General features: G+C 44.3%; 2 protein-coding genes and 1 long non-coding RNA gene across 8 annotated transcripts in view; 2 read left to right on the top strand and 1 right to left on the bottom strand.

The window, feature by feature from the left end:
• POGLUT2 (protein O-glucosyltransferase 2) overlaps nt 1-14,748 on the bottom strand; it is an 86,664-nt gene extending 71,916 nt beyond the window's left edge. Inside the window, exons 1-2 of one of the 5 annotated variants that reach the window (XM_056555709.1) lie at nt 14,678-14,748; nt 5,864-6,069 (exon numbers count right to left, since the gene is read on the bottom strand). In XM_056555709.1, coding sequence (XP_056411684.1) covers nt 5,864-6,069; nt 14,678-14,733 — 262 coding nt within the window. In that variant the 5' untranslated portion in view covers nt 14,734-14,748. Of the gene's footprint in view, nt 1-5,863; nt 6,070-11,929; nt 12,287-12,329; nt 12,575-14,677 lie in introns of those variants that run through there. The other 4 variants (XM_056555710.1, XM_056555711.1, XM_056555708.1 and 1 more) reach the window with 4 other exon arrangements.
• Nucleotides 1-22,710, top strand: part of LOC130355506 (uncharacterized) — a 289,775-nt gene that overhangs the window by 152,108 nt on the left and 114,957 nt on the right. The gene's annotated exons all lie outside the window — the stretch shown is intronic.
• The window catches only part of BIVM (basic, immunoglobulin-like variable motif containing), a 189,061-nt gene that overhangs the window by 51,394 nt on the left and 114,957 nt on the right, over nt 1-22,710 (top strand). The window lies entirely within an intron of this gene.

Below are 22,710 nucleotides of genomic sequence, written 5' to 3'. Positions count from 1 at the left end.
GGAATTCAGACTAGTGAGCTAAATTAAAAGTGTAATAAAAAACATAAATAAAGGTGCTAGACACAAAAATTAGATGTACATGGTCAGGATTAGGTACTGAGTGATATAGTAAAAAAAATTTTTTTTTGTTAGATCTGACGGGTATGCTTTAAGGACTCAGGGTTTTTCCGTTTTTGCACTTTCATTTTTTCCTCCTCACCTTTTAAAAATCATAACCCTTTTAATTTTGCATCTACAGACTCATATGATGACTTGTTTTTGTGCGACACCAATTGTACTTCTAGGTACGAAACCAAAAATATATATATATATTTGGAGGACCAAACTGGAAAAAAAAATGCCATTTTGTAACTTTTGGGAGCTTCCGTTTCTACACAGTGCACTTTTCAGTAAAAATGACACCTTATCTTTATTCTGTAGGTCCATACGATTAAAATGATACCCTACTTATATAGGTTGGATTTTGTTTTACTTCTGGTGAAAATTATAACTGTTTGCACAAAAATTAGAACGTTTAAAAGTGTCCTCTTCTGACCCCTATAACTTTTATTTTTTCACATACGGGGCTGTAAGAGGGCTCATTTTTTGTGCCGTGATCTGAAGTTTTCATTGGTACCATTTTTATTTTTTTATGAGACTTTTTGATTGCTTTTTATAAATTTTTTATGGTATACAGAGTGACCAAAAATACGCAATTTTGGACTTAGTAATTTTTTCACGTGTATGCCATTGACCGTGTGGTTTAATTAACATTATATTTTTAAACTGTATCCAGATAGAGGTGCACTCGGCACCACCTGATGCGCTTATCCGCTCTAGGCGAGGAAGCTCTGAACATGCAACGAACGGCCCCTGGAAGCCATCTTGAATCTATCAGGTGCTGACATGTAGAAAAAGATACAGACCCAAATATAGATATGCAACAATGGTTGGGAACACTCACCCAGACTTGCTTGTGGTAGCTTCTTTATTGTTCACATGAACATGCAGGGTACAGCGTGCAGGGTAGCAGGTGGACAAGAAGTGGGGGTAAGGTTCTGTCGACGGGCTGCTTTCGCGCCGAACCGCTTCGTCAGGCCAGGTATGGTGACGTACGGGAAAAGGTGAGTTTTTAACATAGGTTACTATGGATTCATAGGTATCCAAAAAAACATGTAGTGAAATATTCACATATCGTTGTAGTTAAAAACAACCTCATTTATAAATTTGCGTAAAGAAAGGCTGGAGGTCATAATATTAGAGCCCCCAGTTCATTCTTATAATTGAGGCCGAGCGGACCTGTAGCATTTGTACGGGTTATCCACCTAGCTTCATTTCTTAGTAATTGTTGATGTTTGTTTAGACCTCGTTCAGGGTATTCCATTCTTTCTATGACTGCAAATGTGAATGCATTAGGGTCACTGTGGTGGCCGCTCTGCATATGTGAAATAAAACGAGATGCTCCTATACCTGTTCTGAGAGATCGTATGTGTTCTCTAACTCTATGGAACAGGGGTCTAATTGTTTTCCCTATATAAAATCTTCCGCATTTGCAAATAAGGCAGTAAACTACAAATGGGGTGCGACAGGTGGCGAACTGCTTGATATTAATATGATAACCCCCTAAATTAAGTGAACTGGACTCTCTGTTATATTTGCAAATATTGCATGAGCCACAGGGGAAACTGCCTATTGGACGGGTATCGATTAGCCGGTTTTTTTTTATTCATTTTTTTTATTTTGTTTAATGATGTAATCTTTTTTTTTGTGTAGGTAATGATAGGGTTTTGTTCTGTAGGGATTTCTAGATCTACATCTTGCTGAAGGATGTACCAGTTATTATGGATTGCTCGTTTTATGGCACTGTTCATAGGGGTCTTTTTAAATGTAAACATAAATCTAGCTTGATTATTAGAGTGTTTGTTTTTCTTTTTCAGTACATGGGCTCTAGGAATACGTTCAACTTTTTCCCGTGCTGCTTGTAAAACTATAGGTGGATAACCACGTTGAAGGAGTCAGGCCTCCAACTCTGAAGCTTGTTTTGTGTAAATTTCTTGGTTACTATTTATTCTTTTCAGGCGGATTAGTTGGCTGGTCGGGATGCTGTTCTTTGTGTGAGTGGGATAGGATGAGGCGTAATGTAGGAGTTCCTGGATGTGGGCTTTCTAAACCCAGATGTGACTATGGAATTATTAATAATTTCAATCTTTACATCCAGAAACTCCAAACTCTCATTACCAAAACTCTCAATACCTCACACCAATGTTCATTGTGTTGGTGTCATTAAGATACCTGACAAAAGCTGAAAATTGATCCTCTGTCCCACACCACAAAGATGTCATCCACAAATAGTAAAAAGGTTTTTATATGGAGTACATATGGATTTGCTAATGTGAAAACATAATTGCGCTCAAAAATAGCTAAAAAATTTGCAAATGCGCATGAAATGGGTGTGCCCATTGCCGTGCCGAGGCGTTGCCTGAACCATTGATCATTGTATTGGAAGCAGTTATTGGAAAGTATAAAAGGAGACAGATTCAGACACAAATTGTATGAAGTCTTGCCATTTGTTGGAACTTGCAAGAAATTCCTGGAGAGCCTGTACACCCGCATCATGAGGGATGCAGATGTACAAACTCTCCACGTCCATGGAAGCCAATGTATAGCCCTCTTGCAATTCAAAATTGATAAGCAATGCGATGAGGTCTCCTTATCGCGATGAGGTCTCCTTATCGCGAACATAAGAGGGAATGTGGGGTAGTAGTGGAGAAACCAGCCAGTCCACATAACTGGAAAGGAATTCAGTTGGTGAACCTATGCCAGCCACAATGGGGCGGCCAGGTGGTGGGATGACTGGTTTATGAATTTTGGGTACTAAGTACCATTTGGGCTTAGATGGGGATTCAGGTAGCAGTCGCTCCACAGTTTTTTCAGTTATGACCCTTTTCTCTGTATTTTCGTAGTAAGGATCTGAGATTATCAATGATTTTGCTAGTCGGGTCATGTTTTAATTTTTCATATATGATGACATTCCCTAATTGGTTCATTGCTTCATTTTCGTAGTCTGCTTTGAGCTAGAGATGAGCGAACTTCCAGTAATTCGATTCATCACAAACTTCTCGGCTCGGCAGTTGCTGGCTTTAGCCTGCATAAATTAGTTCAGGTTTCCAGCACTCCGGTGGGCCGGAAAAGGTGGATACAGTCCTAGGAGACTCTCTCTTAGGACTGTATCCACCTTTTTCAGCCCATCGGAGCACCTGAAAGCTGAACTAATTTATGCAGGTTAAAGTCAGCAACCGCCAAGCTGAGAAGTTCGTGACGAATCAAATTACTGTAAGTTCGCTCATCTCTACTTTGCGCCATACCACTATTGAACCCCCTTTATCTGCCTTAGATACTATTATATCTTCCCACTCAGCAAGCCAATTTAAGGCTTCTTATGCTCATTTAATTCTTTATTTTAAAAAAAATGGCTAATCGATACCCGTCCAATAAGCAATTTCCCCTGTGGCTCATGCAATTTTTGTCTGTGTGTCTTTGTAATACATTCAAAGGATTTATTCACACTAATGCGGTTTTATATGAAAATAGACCCTTTTGTATGGTAATGATTTGTCATGATTTTTTGCTATGTAGTTTCTTTTGCTATTGTCATTTATACCTGTATATTATATGTCTTTAAAATCATTTTTATTATATTGTAAAAGGGTTCATCACTACGGCTATATAACCTGTGTGATTGCCCTACTTGACATGCCTGATGCGCGTGGCATCTATGCTGAATAAACCTACCTGGTTATTTTACTTGCTGCTCTCCTGCATTTTATCGTCCAGGCGCCTACACTAGTCCTGTTTTCGGTCACTCCTTGGTCCATTCTACTCCTAGGAAGGCTGCGGACATCTTGGTTTAGTACCTCCATATGCTAAACACTGTTGTGCGTGCCTCCACACAACTCCATCTGGTAAGCGGCTGTGGTTGGTTCCCACCCACTACCTCACCTAACCGAAAAGTTCTACGCATGGAGCACCTTCTACTCTCTTTTCTTGCTTATTTAATCGATACCCGTCCAATAGGCAGTTTCCCCTTTGGCTCATGCAATCAAGCAGTTCGCCACCTGCCGCACCCCATTTGTAGTTTACTGCCTTATTTGCAAATGCGGAAGATTTTATATAGGGAAAACAATTAGACCCCTGTTCCATAGAGTTAGAGAACACATACGATCTGTCAGAACAGGTATAGGAGCATCTCGTTTTATTTCACATATGCAGAGCGGCCACCACAGTGACCCTAATGCATTCACATTTGCAGTCATAGAAAGAATTGAATACCCTGAACGAGGTCTAAACAAACATCAACAATTACTAAGAAATGAAGCTAGGTGGATAACCCGTACAAATGCTACAGGTCCGCTCGGCCTCAATAATAAGAATGAACTGGGGGCTATAATATTATGACCTCCAGCCTTTCTTTCAGCAACTTTATAAATGAAATGCTGTTTTTAACTACAATGATATGTGAATATTTCACTGCATGTTTTTTTGTTTACCTTTTTGTTCACTTTTTGTAACCGGCCTATGATAAAAAACACACCTTTTCCTGTACATCACCATACCTGGCCTGACGAAGTGCTTCGGCGCGAAACGGCCCGTCGCCAGCGCCTTAGCCCCGTGCCTTGTCCACCTGCTCCCCTGCACGCTGTACCCCGAATGTTCATGTGAACAATAAAGAAGCTACCACAAGCAAGTCTGGGTGAGTTCTCCGTACCTTTGTTGCAGTTATATTTTTATAGTTCGGACATTTACGCACGCGGCAATACCACATGTTTATTTTTGTTTACTTTTTTTTTATTTTTTTATGGGAAACGATGGGTGATTCAAACTTTTTATTAGGGAAGGGGTTAAATCACTAACTTTTTTTTCCACTTTTTTTTTAAAAACATTTATAGCCCCAATAGGGGACTATAACATGCAGTCTTCTGATTGCATATACTGATCAATGCTACGCCATAGCATAGCATTGATCAGTGTTATTGGTGCTCCATTGTCCCAGCCTGGATCTGTGGCACGGAGCAATCAATCACCGTTCGGATGCCAAGGAGGAAGGTAGGGACCCTCCTCGCGTGTCCTCAGCAGATCGGGACACCACGGTTTTACCGCGGTGATCCCTATCAGCCCAACTGAGCTGGCAGGAAGAATTTTTTTTTACATTTTAGATGTAAGGATAGGGGATAAGATGCCTGATCGCGGGGGTCCCGCCGCTGGGGACCCCAGCGATCTTGCATGCAGCACCCCAGTTAAAATCAGTCCCCGGAGCATGTTCGCTCCGGGCCTGATTACCGGCGAACACAGGGCCGGCGGCGTGTGACATCACGCCTCTGCCCCCCTGCGATGTCACGCTCTGCCCCTCAATGCAAGCCTATGGGAGGGGGCGTGACAGCTGCATTGACAGCGGGACCCCCGCGATTAGGCATCTTATCCCCTATCCTCTGGATAGGGGATAAGATGTCTAAGCGCCAGAGTACCCCTTTAAGCACAAGATGTTGCATGCACTGCCACTCCAAATGTATCATTAAAATATACTAAACTGTATAAGGCAGCATATTATTAGGACAGGCTATATAGCATATGTAAGGGGAGGGTTAGGAGCCCACACTAGATGGGTCAATAACACCAAAATAACTGGATTTGGTTGACAATAGCCTGGTTTGTATGGCTAGGTGCAATCTGCGTAAACCACTAGATTGGGGGGTACAACTGCAATACCAGAGACAACCAATAGTTGTACTGCCACTTGTCAAAAACAACCCTTTTTTCTATCTGAGAAAGTTTCTAAATTGTCCTAGAAGAAACAGGAGCTATTCATATTATACAGAACAAGAAATACCTTTAAGGAAATACGGAGATTTTGCGACATGTCTTCCATTAACTTTAACTTCAATGTGAAGGTTCTTGTAGGTGGCATACAGTCTGTATCTTACCAGGAAGGAGCCATCTTTCCTGTCAAGTAACTGAACCCCAACTCTGGTATATTGTTCCCCCGGCGCAGTGATGTAGACTTTGATCTGGTCGCTCTGAGGAGTAGACGTGAAGCTAAAGAGAAGGAGACAATGCTATAAAGTAAACACATCCTATAGTAGAATTGCATCTCCTATTGCAGCCTAGTATACGTACGCACTGTTTTACCAAGACTATGGTGTCAGCGACATATAGAGGAAATCAGAGGCGGTAATTTACAGCGGCCAGATGTGCCATTATAGTAAATGGGATTTAGAAAGAAATCCAATTCCCATAATGAGGCCATATCGGCTCTGTGCGGATCCCGCAGATTTCACCCATTGTATTCAAATTGGGAATTTACCTTGGATTCTGCAAGAGCAAATCTGCCTCATGTTAATGTTTTTCTACAGTCAGTACAGTGACCCCCCGACATACGATCATTTCAACATATGATGGCCTCTCAGAGGCCATCGCATGTTGAAGGCAGCATCAACATACGATGCTTTTGTGTGTCGGGGCCATCGCATAAATGGCTATCCGGCAGCGCAGACTGCTTCAGCTGCCACCGGATAGCCATTTGTGGTGCCCCGTGTGGTCCGCTGACGATCACTTACCTGTCCTCGGGGCTCCGGCGCGTCCCCTACGGGATTCCCTGCATCGCCGGCACTCTCCATAGTTGTCGCTGCGCGCGCCGTCCCGTCATCCAATAGGAGCGGTGTGCGTAGTGACGTGATGGCAGCGACGGAGAGTGAGGATGCCGGGGAAGCAGCGGCCTTGCCGAAGCGTCAGGGACACCCCTGGGACGCGGCGACAGCAATGGAGGGCGACATCCCGGGCAATGGTGACGGTCCGGAGCGGCGGGGACACGTGAGTATAACCTCCAATACCAGTGATCTTCAACCTGCGGACCTCCAGATGTTGCAAAACTACAACTCCCAGCATGCCCGGACAGCCAACGGCTGTCCGGGCATGCTGGGTGTTGTAGTTTTGCAACATCTGGAGGTCCGCAGGTTGTAGACCACTGTCCTATACTTTACATTGCACGGATCCCTCAACATGCGATGGTTTCAACAAAGGATGGTCCATTTGGAACGGATTACCATCGTATGTTGCGGGACCACTGTATGTGGGTAAGTCAGTGATTTCTGAATTTAGTGAAATCCTGAAATGCCTGGAGGACTTGTTATGGCCAGGCCTCCCACTAACAGTTAAAAAGCAACAACGGGGGACACAGCAAACATCGTATGGCTCCATCCCCCACCAAAACTCTTCACACCAGGGTAATCCAAATGCTTTCCTGTATTCCTATTATAGCCACAAATCCCGGCCTGACTATGTGTATAATGATCAGAACTGATAGCTGTGAGATCAGGTCATCAGACAGTGGTCGGCCCGGGACTTGTGGCCATAACACAGACACAAAAATGCCTCTCTATTAGCCTGGGTTCACACCACGTTTTTGCAATACAGTTCCTGTATCAGGTTTTTGATTTAAAAAAACGGATTCCTCAAAACCTGACTAAACTGTATCAAAAAGTGTGTACAAAGTTTTATCTGTATACGGTTTGAAAATGATGTCCGGTTGCATTAGTTTTTTAAGAAAAAAAACGTATATGTTTTGAACTTTTCACTCCATTATGAATAAAGTTTCATTTGTTTGATTGAAATTCCAAGAAAAAAAAACTGTGCGGTGAAAACCGGATGGAACCGAACTTACATACAGTTCTGTACGGTTCCCATTGACTCCCATATTTTAAAAAAACGTATACAGGTTAATACGGTTTTTCACCTGGACCAAAAACCGTGGTAGGCCACGGTTTTCTGTCCAGAATAAACAAAGTAAAAAAACGTGTGTTTTGAAAAACGGAGACACCTGTATACAATATGGTGCATACGGTTTTGAATGAAAAGTCTATGGCCACGGTTTGCTGTAGGGTTGCATACGTTTTTTTTTTTTTTTTTTTTAAACTGTATCCAAAAACTGTATAGAAAAATCGTGGTCTGAACCCACCCTAACGGACGTTATTTTTGACGGCACAAAAGACGGTGCACTCATTTTTGACCCGTCAAAAATAACGGTGGGATAACGGACGTTAACATTTTAACATTGAAGTCTATGGGTGATGGATGTTCACAATTGACATCCGATAGTGCCCGTTATTTTAACTTCCGTTATTAGCCGTTATTTGTACTGCGCATGCTCAGACCATAGTAATAAAATAACGGACTATAGCAGATGAAATAACGGGTGATAACGGATGGAACATGTCCGATATTTTGACAGAATGCCCATAAAATAACGGACATTGGTCATCCGTTCGCATCAGTTATGTTCAGTTATTTTGTCTATTTTTCATGACCTCTTTCAGCAGAAAAACGGCTGTTAAAATGCAGAACATGACGGTAGTGTGAAAGAAGCCTGACACTGGTGTGACCCCAGCCGTAGAGTAATATTACACACATCAAATATGCTGCAGAAAATTCCTAAAAAATAATCCACACTAAGGACACGGCCACATGTACGGGATCTGCTGCATATTTTTGCTGCATATTTGTGCAGCTGATTTTGCTACTCGTTAGAAAATATGCAGCAGATCCTGTACGTGTGAACATATCCTAAGGGTACGTTCACATGGGCGGATATTTTTGCGGGTTTTCCACTGCGTATTTGAAAGTGGGCGGGCTCTGCTCGGCTGTCCACAGCAGATTTTCCGCAGCGGAATTTACGCTGCGGAAAATCCGCCACAGTCCCTACTGACTTCAATGGGGTTTGTGGCGGATTTTCCGCAGTGTACATTCCGCAGCGGAAAATCAGCTGCGGACAGCCGAGAAGAGCCCGCCCACTTTCAAATACGCAGTGGAAAACCCATAAAAAAAATCTGTGTGTGTGAACATACCCTAAGGATAAGTTCACACAGGTGGATCTACAAAGAGTTTTCCATAGCTTGTTTGTATCGCGGCAGAATCTCAGTAGCAGAAAATCCTCAGAAGATTACACTGACTTCAATGAGGTCTGCTGCAAAATTTCCGCTGTGGAAACTCCGCCGCAGAAAACCTTGTGTACAGTTGTGCATTCTCTCTTGCTCATTTGTGTATAAACACTTGTCTCTTGTGTATAGTAGTGTAGTTACTCACACCCCTGTATATGGTTGTGTAGTCACTCATACCCCTGTGTATACTCTCTTGTTCTCTTGTACAGTTGTGTAGTCACTCGCACCCTTGTATATAGTTGTGCAGTCACTCGCACCCTTGTATATAGTTGTGTAGTCACTCGCACCCCTGTGTATAACTATGTTGTCACTTCCACCCCTGTATACGGTTGTGTAGTCACTCATACGCCTGTGTATACTCTCTTGTTCTCTTGTACAGTTGTGTAGTCACTTGCACCCCTGTATATAGTTGTGTAGTCACTCCCACCCTTGTATATAGTTGTGCAGTCACTCCCACCCTTGTATATAGTTGTGTAGTCACTCGCACCCCTGTATATAGTTGTGTAGTCACTCGCACCCTTGTATATAGTTGTGTAGCCACTCGCACCCTTGCATATAGTTGTGTAGCCACTCGCACCCTTGTATATAGTTGTGTAGCCACTCGCACCCTTGCATATAGTTGTGTAGCCACTCGCACCCTTGCATATAGTTGTGTAGCCACTCGCACCCTTGTATATAGTTGTGTAGCCACTCGCACCCTTGTATATAGTTGTGTAGCCACTCGCACCCTTGTATATAGTTGTGTAGCCACTCGCACCCTTGTATATAGTTGTGAAGTCACTCGCACCCTTGTATATAGTTGTGTAGTCACTCGCACCCTTGTGTATAGTTGTGTAGTCACTCGCACCCTTGTGTATAGTTGTGTAGTCACTCGCACCCTTGTGTATAGTTGTGTAGTCACTCGCACCCTTGTGTATAGTTGTGTAGTCACTCGCACCCTTGTGTATAGTTGTGTAGTCACTCGCACCCTTGTATATAGTTGTGTAGTCACTCGCACCCTTGTATATAGTTGTGTAGTCACTCGCACCCTTGTATATAGTTGTGAAGTCACTCGCACCCTTGTGTATAGTTGTGTAGTCACTCGCACCCTTGTGTATAGTTGTGTAGTCACTCGCACCCTTGTATATAGTTGTGTAGTCACTCGCACCCTTGTATATAGTTGTGTAGTCACTCGCACCCTTGTATATAGTTGTGTAGTCACTCGCACCCTTGTATATAGTTGTGTAGTCACTCGCACCCTTGTATCTAGTTGTGTAGTCACTCGCACCCTTGTATCTAGTTGTGTAGTCACTCGCACCCTTGTATCTAGTTGTGTAGTCACTCGCACCCTTGTATCTAGTTGTGTAGTCACTCGCACCCTTGTATCTAGTTGTGTAGTCACTCGCACCCTTGTATCTAGTTGTGTAGTCACTCGCACCCTTGTATCTAGTTGTGAAGTCACTCGCACCCTTGTATATAGTTGTGTAGTCACTCGCACCCTTGTATATAGTTGTGTAGTCACTCGCACCCTTGTATATAGTTGTGTAGTCACTCGCACCCTTGTATATAGTTGTGTAGTCACTCGCACCCTTGTATATAGTTGTGTAGTCACTCGCACCCTTGTATCTAGTTGTGTAGTCACTCGCACCCTTGTATCTAGTTGTGTAGTCACTCGCACCCTTGTATCTAGTTGTGTAGTCACTCGCACCCTTGTATCTAGTTGTGTAGTCACTCGCACCCTTGTATCTAGTTGTGTAGTCACTCGCACCCTTGTATATAGTTGTGTAGTCACTCGTACCCTTGTATATAGTTGTGTAGTCACTCCCACCCTTGTATATAGTTGTGTAGTCACTCGCACCCTTGTATATAGTTGTGTAGTCACTCGCACCCTTGTATATAGTTGTGTAGTCACTCGCACCCTTGTATATAGTTGTGTAGTCACTCGCACCCTTGTATATAGTTGTGTAGTCACTCGCACCCTTGTATATAGTTGTGTAGTCACTCGCACCCTTGTATATAGTTGTGAAGTCACTCGCACCCTTGTATATAGTTGTGTAGTCACTCGCACCCTTGTGTTTAGTTGTGTAGTCACTCGCACCCTTGTATATAGTTGTGTAGTCACTCGCACCCTTGTATCTAGTTGTGTAGTCACTCGCACCCTTGTATCTAGTTGTGAAGTCACTCGCACCCTTGTATATAGTTGTGTAGTCACTCGCACCCTTGTATCTAGTTGTGTAGTCACTCGCACCCTTGTATATAGTTGTGTAGTCACTCGCACCCTTGTATCTAGTTGTGAAGTCACTCGCACCCTTGTATATAGTTGTGTAGTCACTCGCACCCTTGTATCTAGTTGTGTAGTCACTCGCACCCTTGTGTCTAGTTGTGAAGTCACTCGCACCCTTGTATATAGTTGTGTAGTCACTCGCACCCTTGTATATAGTTGTGAAGTCACTCGCACCCTTGTATATAGTTGTGTAGTCACTCCCACCCTTGTATATAGTTGTGAAGTCACTCGCACCCTTGTGTATAGTTGTGTAGTCACTCCCACCCTTGTATATAGTTGTGTAGTCACTCCCACCCTTGTATATAGTTGTGTAGTCACTCGCACCCTTGTATCTAGTTGTGTAGTCACTCGCACCCTTGTATATAGTTGTGAAGTCACTCGCACCCTTGTATATAGTTGTGTAGTCACTCGCACTCTTGTATATAGTTGTGTAGTCAATCGCACCCTTGTATATAGTTGTGTAGTCACTCGCACCCTTGTGTATAGTTGTGTAGTCACTCGCACCCCTGTATATAGTTGTGTAGTCACTCGTACCCTTGTATATAGTTGTGTAGTCACTCGCACCCTTGTATCTAGTTGTGAAGTCACTCGCACCCTTGTATATAGTTGTGTAGTCACTCGCACCCTTGTATATAGTTGTGTAGTCACTCCCACCCTTGTATATAGTTGTGTAGTCACTCGCACCCTTGTGTATACTCACTTGTTCCCCTGGGTGTCCGCTGTCTGGATGTAGAAGTAGCGGGCAGGCAGCGCAGCCTCTCCCCGCAGCCCCGGCCCCCATACCCGGCTGAGCTCCGCACTCACAGAGGGGGGGCTTTGGGCGTAGGACCCGGGGGCTGCTATAGCGGCTACTACCAGGAGCTGCCAGAACATTGACAACACTCAGCGGCCGCCAGACATGAGCAGGAGCGGGGGCTGTGGACGGGGCTGGAGCTGCCAATAGAGTGGGAAGTCACCACTGTGCGCCAAACAGTAGGGGAGGGACAGGGGGGACCGGGGCTCCGGCGGGTGCTACCGCTGCCGGGGGACATCCCGCTCTGCACAGGCGCTGTGACCGCCCGCCATGATAGACAAGCCGTGGGAGTGATCCCAGACATTACCTCAGACGGCGGCTCCTCGGGTAGAAGGATGCGGGCACAGAAATGACAGCCTCCATTACACAGATACACTGTTATGTCCGGGACAATACATAGCTATGGATTCCGAGAGAAACCACAGAACATTCTCTGATTATCACTATTACAGTGGTCCCTCATGTTACTATATTAATTGGTTCCAGGACGGCCATTGTATGTTGAGACCATTGTATGTTGAGATCAGAACTCTATGGAAACCTGGTAATTGGTTTTGAAGCCACCAAAATGTCATCCAAAATAGGAAAAAGTGAGGATTAAAGAAAAATAAGTAGATAACTAATATAGATAAAGCAAGTCCTTACATATAAAAGTAATAAAGATCTGCTGGGAGCTGTAAATCACTGTCTATTTCAGTGTTTCCCAACCAGGGTGGCTCCAGCTGTTGCAAAACTACAACTACCAGCATGCCCGGACAGCCAAAGGCTGTCCGGGCATGCTGGAAGTTGTAGTTTTGCAACAGCTGGAGGCACCCTTGTTGGAAAAACACTGGTCTATGTAGAGTACAGGAGCTTCTTCAGTACACGCAATGTCCCAAAAAAGTATAATGGAGCCGCCCTCAACTGGTGTCCAAAGGAGCAGCTAACCGTGGCACAGGTTAAAAGTAGTACAGAATAGGGATCGAACCGATTATCGGTGTGGCCCGATATTATCGGCCGATATTCACGATTTTGGTCGTTATCAGTGTTGGCAATTACCTTGCCGATAATACCCCGCCCCCGCACTGCCCCCACCGCGCCGCAACACCCACAGCGTCGCACCCCCCACCGCACCGGCCCCATTGCCTCCCCCATCCCCGATTTTATAATTACCTGTTCCCAGGTGCCGGGGTCCACGCTACTTCTGGCTCCTGCGGCTTTCTGTGTTACGCTGTGCGTTGCGCAATGACGAGTGACGTCCTCAATGCGCCGTCACCGTCAGTGAGCACAGTGACAGCTCAGGAGGACGCCACCGGAGCCAGATGTAGCGTGGACCCCGGGAACAGGTAATTATAAAACCGGGGATGGGGGAGGCAATGGGCGCGGTGGGAGGGCGGTCGCGGTGGCGGTGATAGGACTCAGTAGGACCCCAAGACAGGCAGGGGGAGAGAAGCGGGTGGCGGCGGCGGCCTATGGCACCGCAAAAGCCGCAGCAGTTCATTGATTTAAAGCGCCCGCTTTAAATCATTGATGTGTCGTGGGGGGGGGGGGGGGGGGGATAAATAGCCGATATCTTATACCGGAATATCGGTATAAGTTATCGGCTATTGCCCCTAACCTCCACAGATTATCGGAATCGACCCTAAAAAAATTATATCTGTCGATCCCTAGTACAGAACATGTAATACCTCCCTGTACTGTAGGGGGCGCTACCAGTCAGCCAGTCAGTGCATTCACTTTAGGAATACAGGGGTTTTACCAGTGAATGTCCATGCTGATTGGTCGGTTCTTCCAGCCATTGACACGTTTCGCAGATTCCATAGCATTGTATGTTGAGTCTGGTTTCAAGTTACAATGGTCCAGGAAAGAACATTGTATGTTGAAACTATTGTATGTCAAGGCCATTCTAAGGTGGAGGATCAGGGAGTATGAGTATAGCGTAAAACAACATGCTGTCCAACGTACGTTCACAATTGCTGCGGATTTCTTGCTTCTAAACTAAATATATAATGTGAGAATAGGGCTAGAAGAATGGATGTGGTAACTATGGATATGCCCAACCAAGCTGCTGTACTGAAAGTATGAATTCCCCTAACTCATACAAAATGGTAGACTGTACTTATTGTGTATATAAGTCTGGGTTCACACTACGTTTTCTCCCATACGTTTTCTCCCACACTACGTTTTCTCCGGTCGGCTCATTTTTGCGCCGTATGCGCTTTTACGACCGGACCTCAAACCGTGGTTGACCACAGTTTTAGGTCCGGTTGTAAAAGCGCATACGGCGCAAAAATGAACCGACCGGACCGAACGTTTCACTCCGGCCGGCTCATTGAAATGAATGGCATACGGGAGCGCATACGGTGACATACGGGAGCGCGAGGTTTTAGCTCCCTCCTGCCGTATGCGCTCCCGTATGGGAGAAAACGTAGTGTGAACCCACCCTAAGAGTGAGCGCTATATGGGACTTATAAGAGACACAACGTGATTTAACATAGTTGTATAGCAGAGTGCCGTGATATAGCAATGAAGAAGTTCACAGGAACAGTATGTAGATTCTAAATAGGGACTGTGAATAAGACATAAAAAGTGCCGTAATATAAAATGCGTGGCTTTATAGATACTGAATGTATATATAGATAAATAACTGTATACAGTTAAAGAGGCACTATGTACCTGTCTATAATGTCGTCCCCAACGAAGAAAATCGCTTCTTTGTTTCCGAAACGCATTGGAAAGACTTGTGGACCTCTACAACCACCGTAGTGACGTCCCTACTCGGAGTCAAACATCATCAGACTAACCGCAAACCAAGGAAGTCACGGTTAAGATGCCGCCGGCCGGGGCGTTCTCCCGTCACCTCTCAGGACATCGCATACAGACTTCCGTTTGGACCCAGCAGCATCTGAAAAACTATCGCATATAAAACGCACGAAAAAACAAAATTATTCCTAGAAAGGGACGTCAGAATAAACATTGGCTACAGCGGCATATATAACAAATAAGATTTCGTTTTTCTCAGTAATCTCCCCGCCTGGGTTCTGTATTTTAATCAACTAATTGTACAATAACTGACATTATAGACAGGTACATAGTGCCTCTACAGTTTGTTATCCATATATACAGGGTGGGCCATTTATATGGATACACCTTAATAAAATGGGAAAGGTTGGTGATATTAACTTCCTGTTTGTGGCACATTAGTATATGTGAGGGGGGGGGGGACTTTTTAAGATGGGTGGTGACCATGGCGGCCATTTTGAAGTCGGCCATTTGGAATCCAACTTTTGTTTTTTCAATAGGAAGAGGGTCATGTGACACATCAATCTTATTGGGAATTTCACAAGAAAAACAATGATGTGCTTGGTTTTAACGTAACTTTATTCTTTCATAAGTTATTTACAAGTTTCTGACCACTTATAAAATGTGTTCAATGTGCTGCCCATTGTGTTGGATTGTCAATGCAACCCTCTTCTCCCACTCTTCACACACTGATAGCAACACCGCAGGAGAAATGCTAGCACAGGCTTCCAGTATCCATAGTTTCAGGTGCCGCAGAATGGGCAAAACAAAAATTGGAACAGGACCCTCAGTTTACGCAGAAGATTTTGTTCAGTGATGAGGCAAACTTTTATGTGAATGGTGAAGTTAACAAACAAAACCACCGCTATTGGTCTGACACTAACCCACATTGGATAGATCCCTCCAAGACTGTGAGAACACAAAAATGGATGGTATGGTGTGGTATATGGGGTACAAAGATAGTGGGGCCATTCTTCATCAATGGAAACATCAAGGCCACTGGATATGCGAAATTGCTACATGATGATGTGTTTCCCTTTTATGCACTGAAGCTGGCACGTTCCCTGAGTTTTTCCAGCAAGATGGTGCACCACCACATTATGGGTGTCAGGTCCGAGCATTCCTAGATGAACAGTTTCCTGGAAAGTGGACTGGTCGTCGTGGGCCAGTTGAATGGCCCCCAAGGTCTCCCGATCTGACCCCCTTAGACTTTTATCTTTGGGGTCATCTGAAGGCAATTGTCTATGCTGTGAAGATACAAGATGTGCAGCACCTGAAACTACGGATACTGGAAGCATGTGCTAGCATTTCTCCTGCGGTGTATATAGTAGTATATAGCAGTGTATACGGATACTGGAAGCCTGTGCTAGCATTTCTCCTGCTGTGTTGCTATCAGTGTGTGAAGAGTGGGAGAAGAGGGTTGCATTGACAATCCAACACAATGGGCAGCACATTGAACACATTTTATAAGTGGTCAGAAACTTGTAAATAACTCATGAAAGAATAAAGTTACGTTAAAACCAAGCACATCATTGTTTTTCTTGTGAAATTCCCAATAAGTTTGATGTGTCACATGACCCTCTTCCTATTGAAAAAACTAAAGTTGGATTCAAAATGGCCAACTTCAAAATGGCCGCCATGGTCACCACCCATGTTGAAAAGTTCCCCCCTCACATATACTAATGTGCCATAAACAGGAAGTTAATATCACCAACCATTCCTATTTTATTAAGGTGTATCCATAGAAATGGCCCACCCTGTACATTCAGAATCTATAAGGCACAAATTTTATGTTATGGCACTTTTCATGTCATATTCACAGTCCCTATTTAGAATCTACATGCCGTTCCTGTGAACTTCTTCATTGCTATATCACGGCACTCTGCTATACAGGTACACACTTATGTTAAATCACGTTGTGTCTCTTATATGTCCCATATAGCGCTTACTGTTATATATACAATAAGTACAGTCTACAATTTTTTGCTTCTGCTTATCTGCTGCAAATTTTATCATTCACTCACCGTTAGAAAATCATCAGCAGAAAAACCACAGTATAAAATCTGCTGTTCACACGTGCGGATGTTCTGCAGCAGATTTTATACTGCTGCAGAACATCCTAAAACCTAAACTATATTATGTCATCAATTTCTTTTTTTTCTTTTTTATTAAGTCTTTTAGGGCCGGATTCAGACAGGTTCATTTTGTTTTCAAATGCATGACAGGTACTGTTATGCATTTGAACACAAAATAAACCTGTCTAAATCCATCCCTAAAAGACTATTAATAACACAAAAAAAAATGAAGACATAATATAGTTTAGGTTTTAGATTTTAGGTTTGTTGGTGTCAAAATTTCCGCCATCACTCCCCCTCTCATAGACATGAATGGAGTGGGGTGTGACGTGAGGTCACGAGCATGGAAGCCCCAAGCTTCCATGTTCAGAACACCGCTGTGTTAGCCCAGAGATCGCGGGAGGCCCCAGACCCACCGACGAGATAGAACATCAGCTGCATACACAAACAGAGAGGGCTGCCCAGGCAGGTACAGTGGTAATGTGGTAAGGGGTGTGATGGTAGGGCAGATGTTATTAACCCTAGTGGCAGATGGCATTAACCCCTGGTGTTCGTGACGCCAGGGCGCGGTTATCCTCTACACCACCCGAGGTATTGCCACTGGTTTCTGGGCCAGGCACGGGGCAAATAGTCACTCCAATGCAAGGTTACGGAACAACGGCAGCTATATTGAGGTAGACAGATGTTATAGGCCCAGATTTATCAAACTGAGAGAAAAAATTGAATGATTCTCCCACAGTAAGCAATCACAGCTCAGCTAACTAGCTCTGGTAAAGAGAGACCTGAGCTGTGATTGGTTGCTGTGGGTAAATCACTCCACTTTTTCTCTCACACCATTTGATAAATCTGGGCGATAGTCTCTATAGCTCAGTTAGGCCCAAGGAGATGACCAGTGCCTTTAGGAGTTTTGAGTGCTTGCTGGGACTTGTAGTGGACTTGGACTGAATTGTGTATTCCCACGCTGACTTTAGACTTGACAGACTTGACTATTGCTGACTAGACTTCTCCCCTGTGGTTGCTTACCAGGTTTTGACATTCACCTGAAGGGGCACTTGGTGATGGAAGCATGGCTGCGTGACTAGGCCTTTGTCTCCCTCAGGACACCAGACACTCTCAAATCTGACTGTACTGTAGCTCAGCAGAGAACAGACTAAACTGAAACTAAGCTGACTCCTCCCTTGTATATATGGGAGCAATTTGGAGGGGTCCTATAGGTCACCCACAAGTCACCTGGTCACTGACACCTTCCCTAGTTATATAGCTTAACAACAGGACATAAAGGTACAAACACATGAATGTAATACATTAACTCTTTAGGTAATAGAAGGGTGACGAGAGTTCTGAGGAGCGTGGGGGCCAGGGGACTGGGACTGAGTCCACCTGAAAGGACCAAACAGGGTACAGAAAGGCCACTTCTGTAATAGGCCACCACAAAACCAGGTTAAACAGTTCCTGGGACATTTGATAAATTTCCTGCACAGGGCTGGTAACGAGGAAAGAGTACATGTGGCATTTCATGCAATGTCCTTACATGCTCATGTGCAAAAAGGGGTACTCAACCAGGATGAAACCAAACAATTTACTATGTGAGTTCCTTGAACTTTACAACTGCTTTACTGCGGATCAGGCTGCCTGAGGCTTTAAACTCTGATGCCTGTGCTAATGGGGCCCATCAGCATGATTGCTCCTTCTCCCCATAACAATTGTTTAGCAGTTATATATACCTCTGTATAATACAAAACGACAAGTTATATACACACAATAGCTCTGTAACAGCAGAATTAGTGGATCCGCTGCACCACTGTGGGAGATGATGAAAGTCGCACCAGGGAGCAGAGTCTAAGGAGCCGCTGGTCTTCACCAGAGCCCGCCCCAAAGCGGGACGAACTTGCTGCGGCAGGCGACCTCCCAGGTCGCGACCGATGGTGCAACTTGCCCACAGAGGCGGCCAAGATAAGGCATGGTACAGAATCATGACGCAGATTGCGAGACAAGGACTGGCAGATAGGTCAGGGCTGGCGGCAAGGTACTATGGTCAGGAAACAAAGCAAGAGGTACTAGTACACAGCAAGGCAGAAACTACTTGGAAATGCTTTTTCTAAGACAACAGGGCACAAATATTCGGCAGAGGTCAAGGGGAAGTGAGGAAATCTTATAGGGTCAGCGCCCGATAGAAACCAATTAGCGGTGCGCTGGCCCTTTAAATTTCAGAGAGCCGGCGCGCGCACGCCCTAGGAAGCAGGTACGCGCATGCCGGCAGTGGGAGAGAGCAGAGGAGGCAGGAACGCTGCAGGGTGAGTGTCCGCCGGCTGGGAGGGTGCGACTGCAGCCCGACACATGAGCTGTGGTGCTGCCCGTGCCGGCTACAGTACGGGGAGACGGGTTAGGAGTGCACCCACGGGCACCATGTCTGGCTAGGTTCTCATGCTGTCATATTTTGTTGTGTGTTTTCCTACCCATTGAAGTCAATGGGAAGCAAACTCAGCTGAATATTTTGCTACCCATTGACTTCAATGGGTAGGAAAATATGCAACAGAAAAATACGCCACATGTGCCCCAAACCTTAAAAAGTATTTGCCTTGGGTACAGTATTTTATCTATTTATATGCCATACAAATCAAACTGTCAATCTCAGTTGAACTTGCCTTAAAGGGGTACTCTGGAGTCTTATTTCTTATAAGTGTCTGATCGCTGGGGGTCTGACCGCTGCAACACTCCGCATTCTCCTGCACCCCCCTCCATGCTTCTCTATAGGACTGCCGGTGATACACATGCGCTATACTTGTGTTACTCTGGAGCTCCTATTGAGATGAATGGTGGGAGCATGCACAAGAAGAAACGGAGTGCCATGTGGAAGATCGCAGGAGGTTGCAGAGGTCAGACCCCCGGTGATCAGACAATTATTCCCAGTCCTTTGGATAGGGAGAAAAAGTGAAATGCTAAAGTATCCTTTTAAGATATAAATCCCTGCATGCTATATGGGAGCTGAAAGATGGTAGAAATACGACTGTGAAGCACATGAGCAATAAGCTTTACTTATGTCTGCCCTACTATTTGTTAAAGGGGTACTCCTATGCTCAGCATTTGGAACAAATTGTTCCGGACGCTGGAGCCGACGGCAGGAACTTGTGATGTCATAGCCCCGCCACCTCATGATGTCACGCCCTGCCCCCTCAATGCAACTCTATGGGAGGGGGCGTGACAGAGGACTGAGCAGCAGAGTACCCCTTTAAAGGGGTACTCCACTGGCCAGCGTTCGGAAGTGAATGTTCCGAACGCTGTTGTCGGCCATGTCCCTTGTGACGTCATGGTCATGCCCCCTCAATGCAGGTCAATGGGAGGGGGCGTGATGGCAGTCACGCCCCCTCCCATAGACTTGCATTGAGGGGGCATGACCATGACGTCACAAGGGGTGTGGCCTACCTCCGCAGCTCTAAAACAGCGTTCGGAACATTCACTTCCGAACAATAATATTTTGGAAAAAAAAATAATTATTATTATTATTTTCCGCTGGAGTACCCCTTTAACCCCTTAAGGACCAAGCCCATTTTCACCTTAAGGACTAGAGTGTTTTTTTGCACATCTGACCACTGTCAGCATTAATGCTTTCAATTTTCATTCTGATTCTAAGGAAGTTTTCTCGTGACATATTCTACTTTGTTAGTGGTAAAATTTTGTCGATACGTGCATCATTTCTTGGTGGAAAATTCCAAAATTTGATGAAAAAATTTAAAAATTTGCATTTTTCTAACTTTGAAGCTCTCTGCTTATAAGGAAAATGAATATTCCAAATAAATTATATATTGATTCCCATATACAATATGTCTACTTTATGTTTGCATCATAAAGCTGACATGTTTTTACTTTTGGAAGACATCAAAGGGCTTCAAAGTTCAGCAGCAATTTTCCAATTTTTCACAAAATTTTCAAGATCTGAATTTTTCAGGGACCAGTTTAGTTTTGAAGTGTATTTGAAGGGCCTTTATATTAGAAATACCCCACAAATGACCCCATTATAAAAACTGCACCCTCAAAGTATTCAAAATGACATTCAGTAAGTGTGTTAACCCTTTAGGCGTTTCACAGGAATAGCAGCAAAGGGAAGGAGAAAATTTAAAATCTTTATTTTTTACACTCGCATGTTCTTGTAGACCCAGTTTTTGAATTTTTACAAGGGGCAATAGGAGAAAAAGCCCCCCAAAATTTGTAACCCAAGTGTTCGGCGGGCGCAGTAGAGGGCTTAGAAGGGAAGGAGCAACAATGGGATTTTGGAGAGTGACTTTTACTGAAATGGTTTTTGGGGGGCATGTCGCATTTAGGAAGCCCCTATGGTGCCAGAACAGCAGAAACCCCCCCACATGGCATACTATTTTGGAAACTACACCCCTCAAGGAATGTAACGAGGGGTACAGTGAGCCTTAACACTTTACAGGTGTTTGACGACTTTTTGTTAAAGTTGGATGTGTAAATGAAAAAAAAAAATTTTCACTAAAATGCTGTTTTTCCCCCAAATTTAACATTTTTACAAGCGGCAATAGGAGAAAATGACCCCCAAAATTTGTAACCCCATTTCTTCTGAGTATAGAAATACTCCATGTGTGGACGTCAAGTGCTCTGCTGGTGCACTACACTGCTCAGAAGAGGAGGAGCGGCATTGAGCTTTTGGAGAGAGAATTTGTTTGGAATGGAAGTCAGGGGCCATGTGCGTTTACACAGCCCCCCATTGTGCCAAAACAGTGGACCCCCCACACGTGATGCCATTTTGGAAACTACACCCCTCACAGAATTTAATAAAGATGATGACTATTTACACCACACTGGCATTTGACAGATCTTTGGAACAGTGGGCTGTGCAAATGAAAAATGTAATTTTTCATTTTCACAGACCACTGTTCCAAAAATCTGTCAGACACCTGTGGGGCGTAAATGCTCACTGTACCCCTTATTACATTCTGTGAGGGGTGTAGTTCCAAAATGGGGTCACATGTGGGGGGGGGGGGTCCATTGTTCTGGCACTATTGGGGCATTGTAAACACAAGTGGCCTTCAATTCTGGACAAATTTTCTCTTCAAAAGCCCAATGGCACTCCTTCTCTTCTGAGCATTGTAGTTCGCCCGCAATTTGCATTCACATATGGGGTACGTTCTTACTAGGAAGAAATGGGGTCACAAATTTTGGGGGACTGTTTTGCTATTTTCCTTTGTGAAAATGAAAGATTTAGGGTAACACCAGCATTTTAGTGAAAAAATTTTTTTTTTTTCATTTTCCCATCCAACTTTAATGAAAATTCGTCAAACACCTGTGGGGTGTTAAGGCTCACTATACCCCTTGTTACGTTCTGTGAGGGGTGTGGTTTCAAAAATGGGGTCACATGTGGGTATTTTTTTGCGTTTATGTCAGAACCGCTGTAAAATCAGCCACCCCTGTGCAAATCACCAATTTAGGCCTCAAATGTACACAGTGCGCTCTCACTCCTGAGCCTTGTTGTGCGTCCGCAGAGCATTTTACACCCACATATGGGGTATTTCCATACTCAGGAGAAATTGCGTTACAAATTTTGGGGGTCTTTTCTTCCTTTTACCGCTTGCGAAAATTAAAAGTATGTGGCAAAACCAGCATGTTAGTGTAAACATTTAAACAGGCTGGTGTAGACCCCAACTTTTCCTTTTCATAAGGGGTAAAAGGAGAAAAAGCCCCTGAAAAATTTTAGTGCAATTTCTCCCGAGTACGGAAATACCCCATATGTGGCCCTAAACTGTTTTCTTAAAATACGACAGGGCTCCGAAGTGAGAGAGCGCCATGCACATTTGAGGACTAAATTAGGGATTGCAT

The sequence above is a fragment of the Hyla sarda genome, chromosome 2 (genome assembly GCF_029499605.1).
Source record: "Hyla sarda isolate aHylSar1 chromosome 2, aHylSar1.hap1, whole genome shotgun sequence".
NCBI classification, from domain to species: domain Eukaryota; kingdom Metazoa; phylum Chordata; class Amphibia; order Anura; family Hylidae; genus Hyla; species Hyla sarda.
The sequence above is the reverse complement of the archived record's forward strand: the minus strand, read 5'-3'. Positions and strand labels throughout refer to the sequence as shown.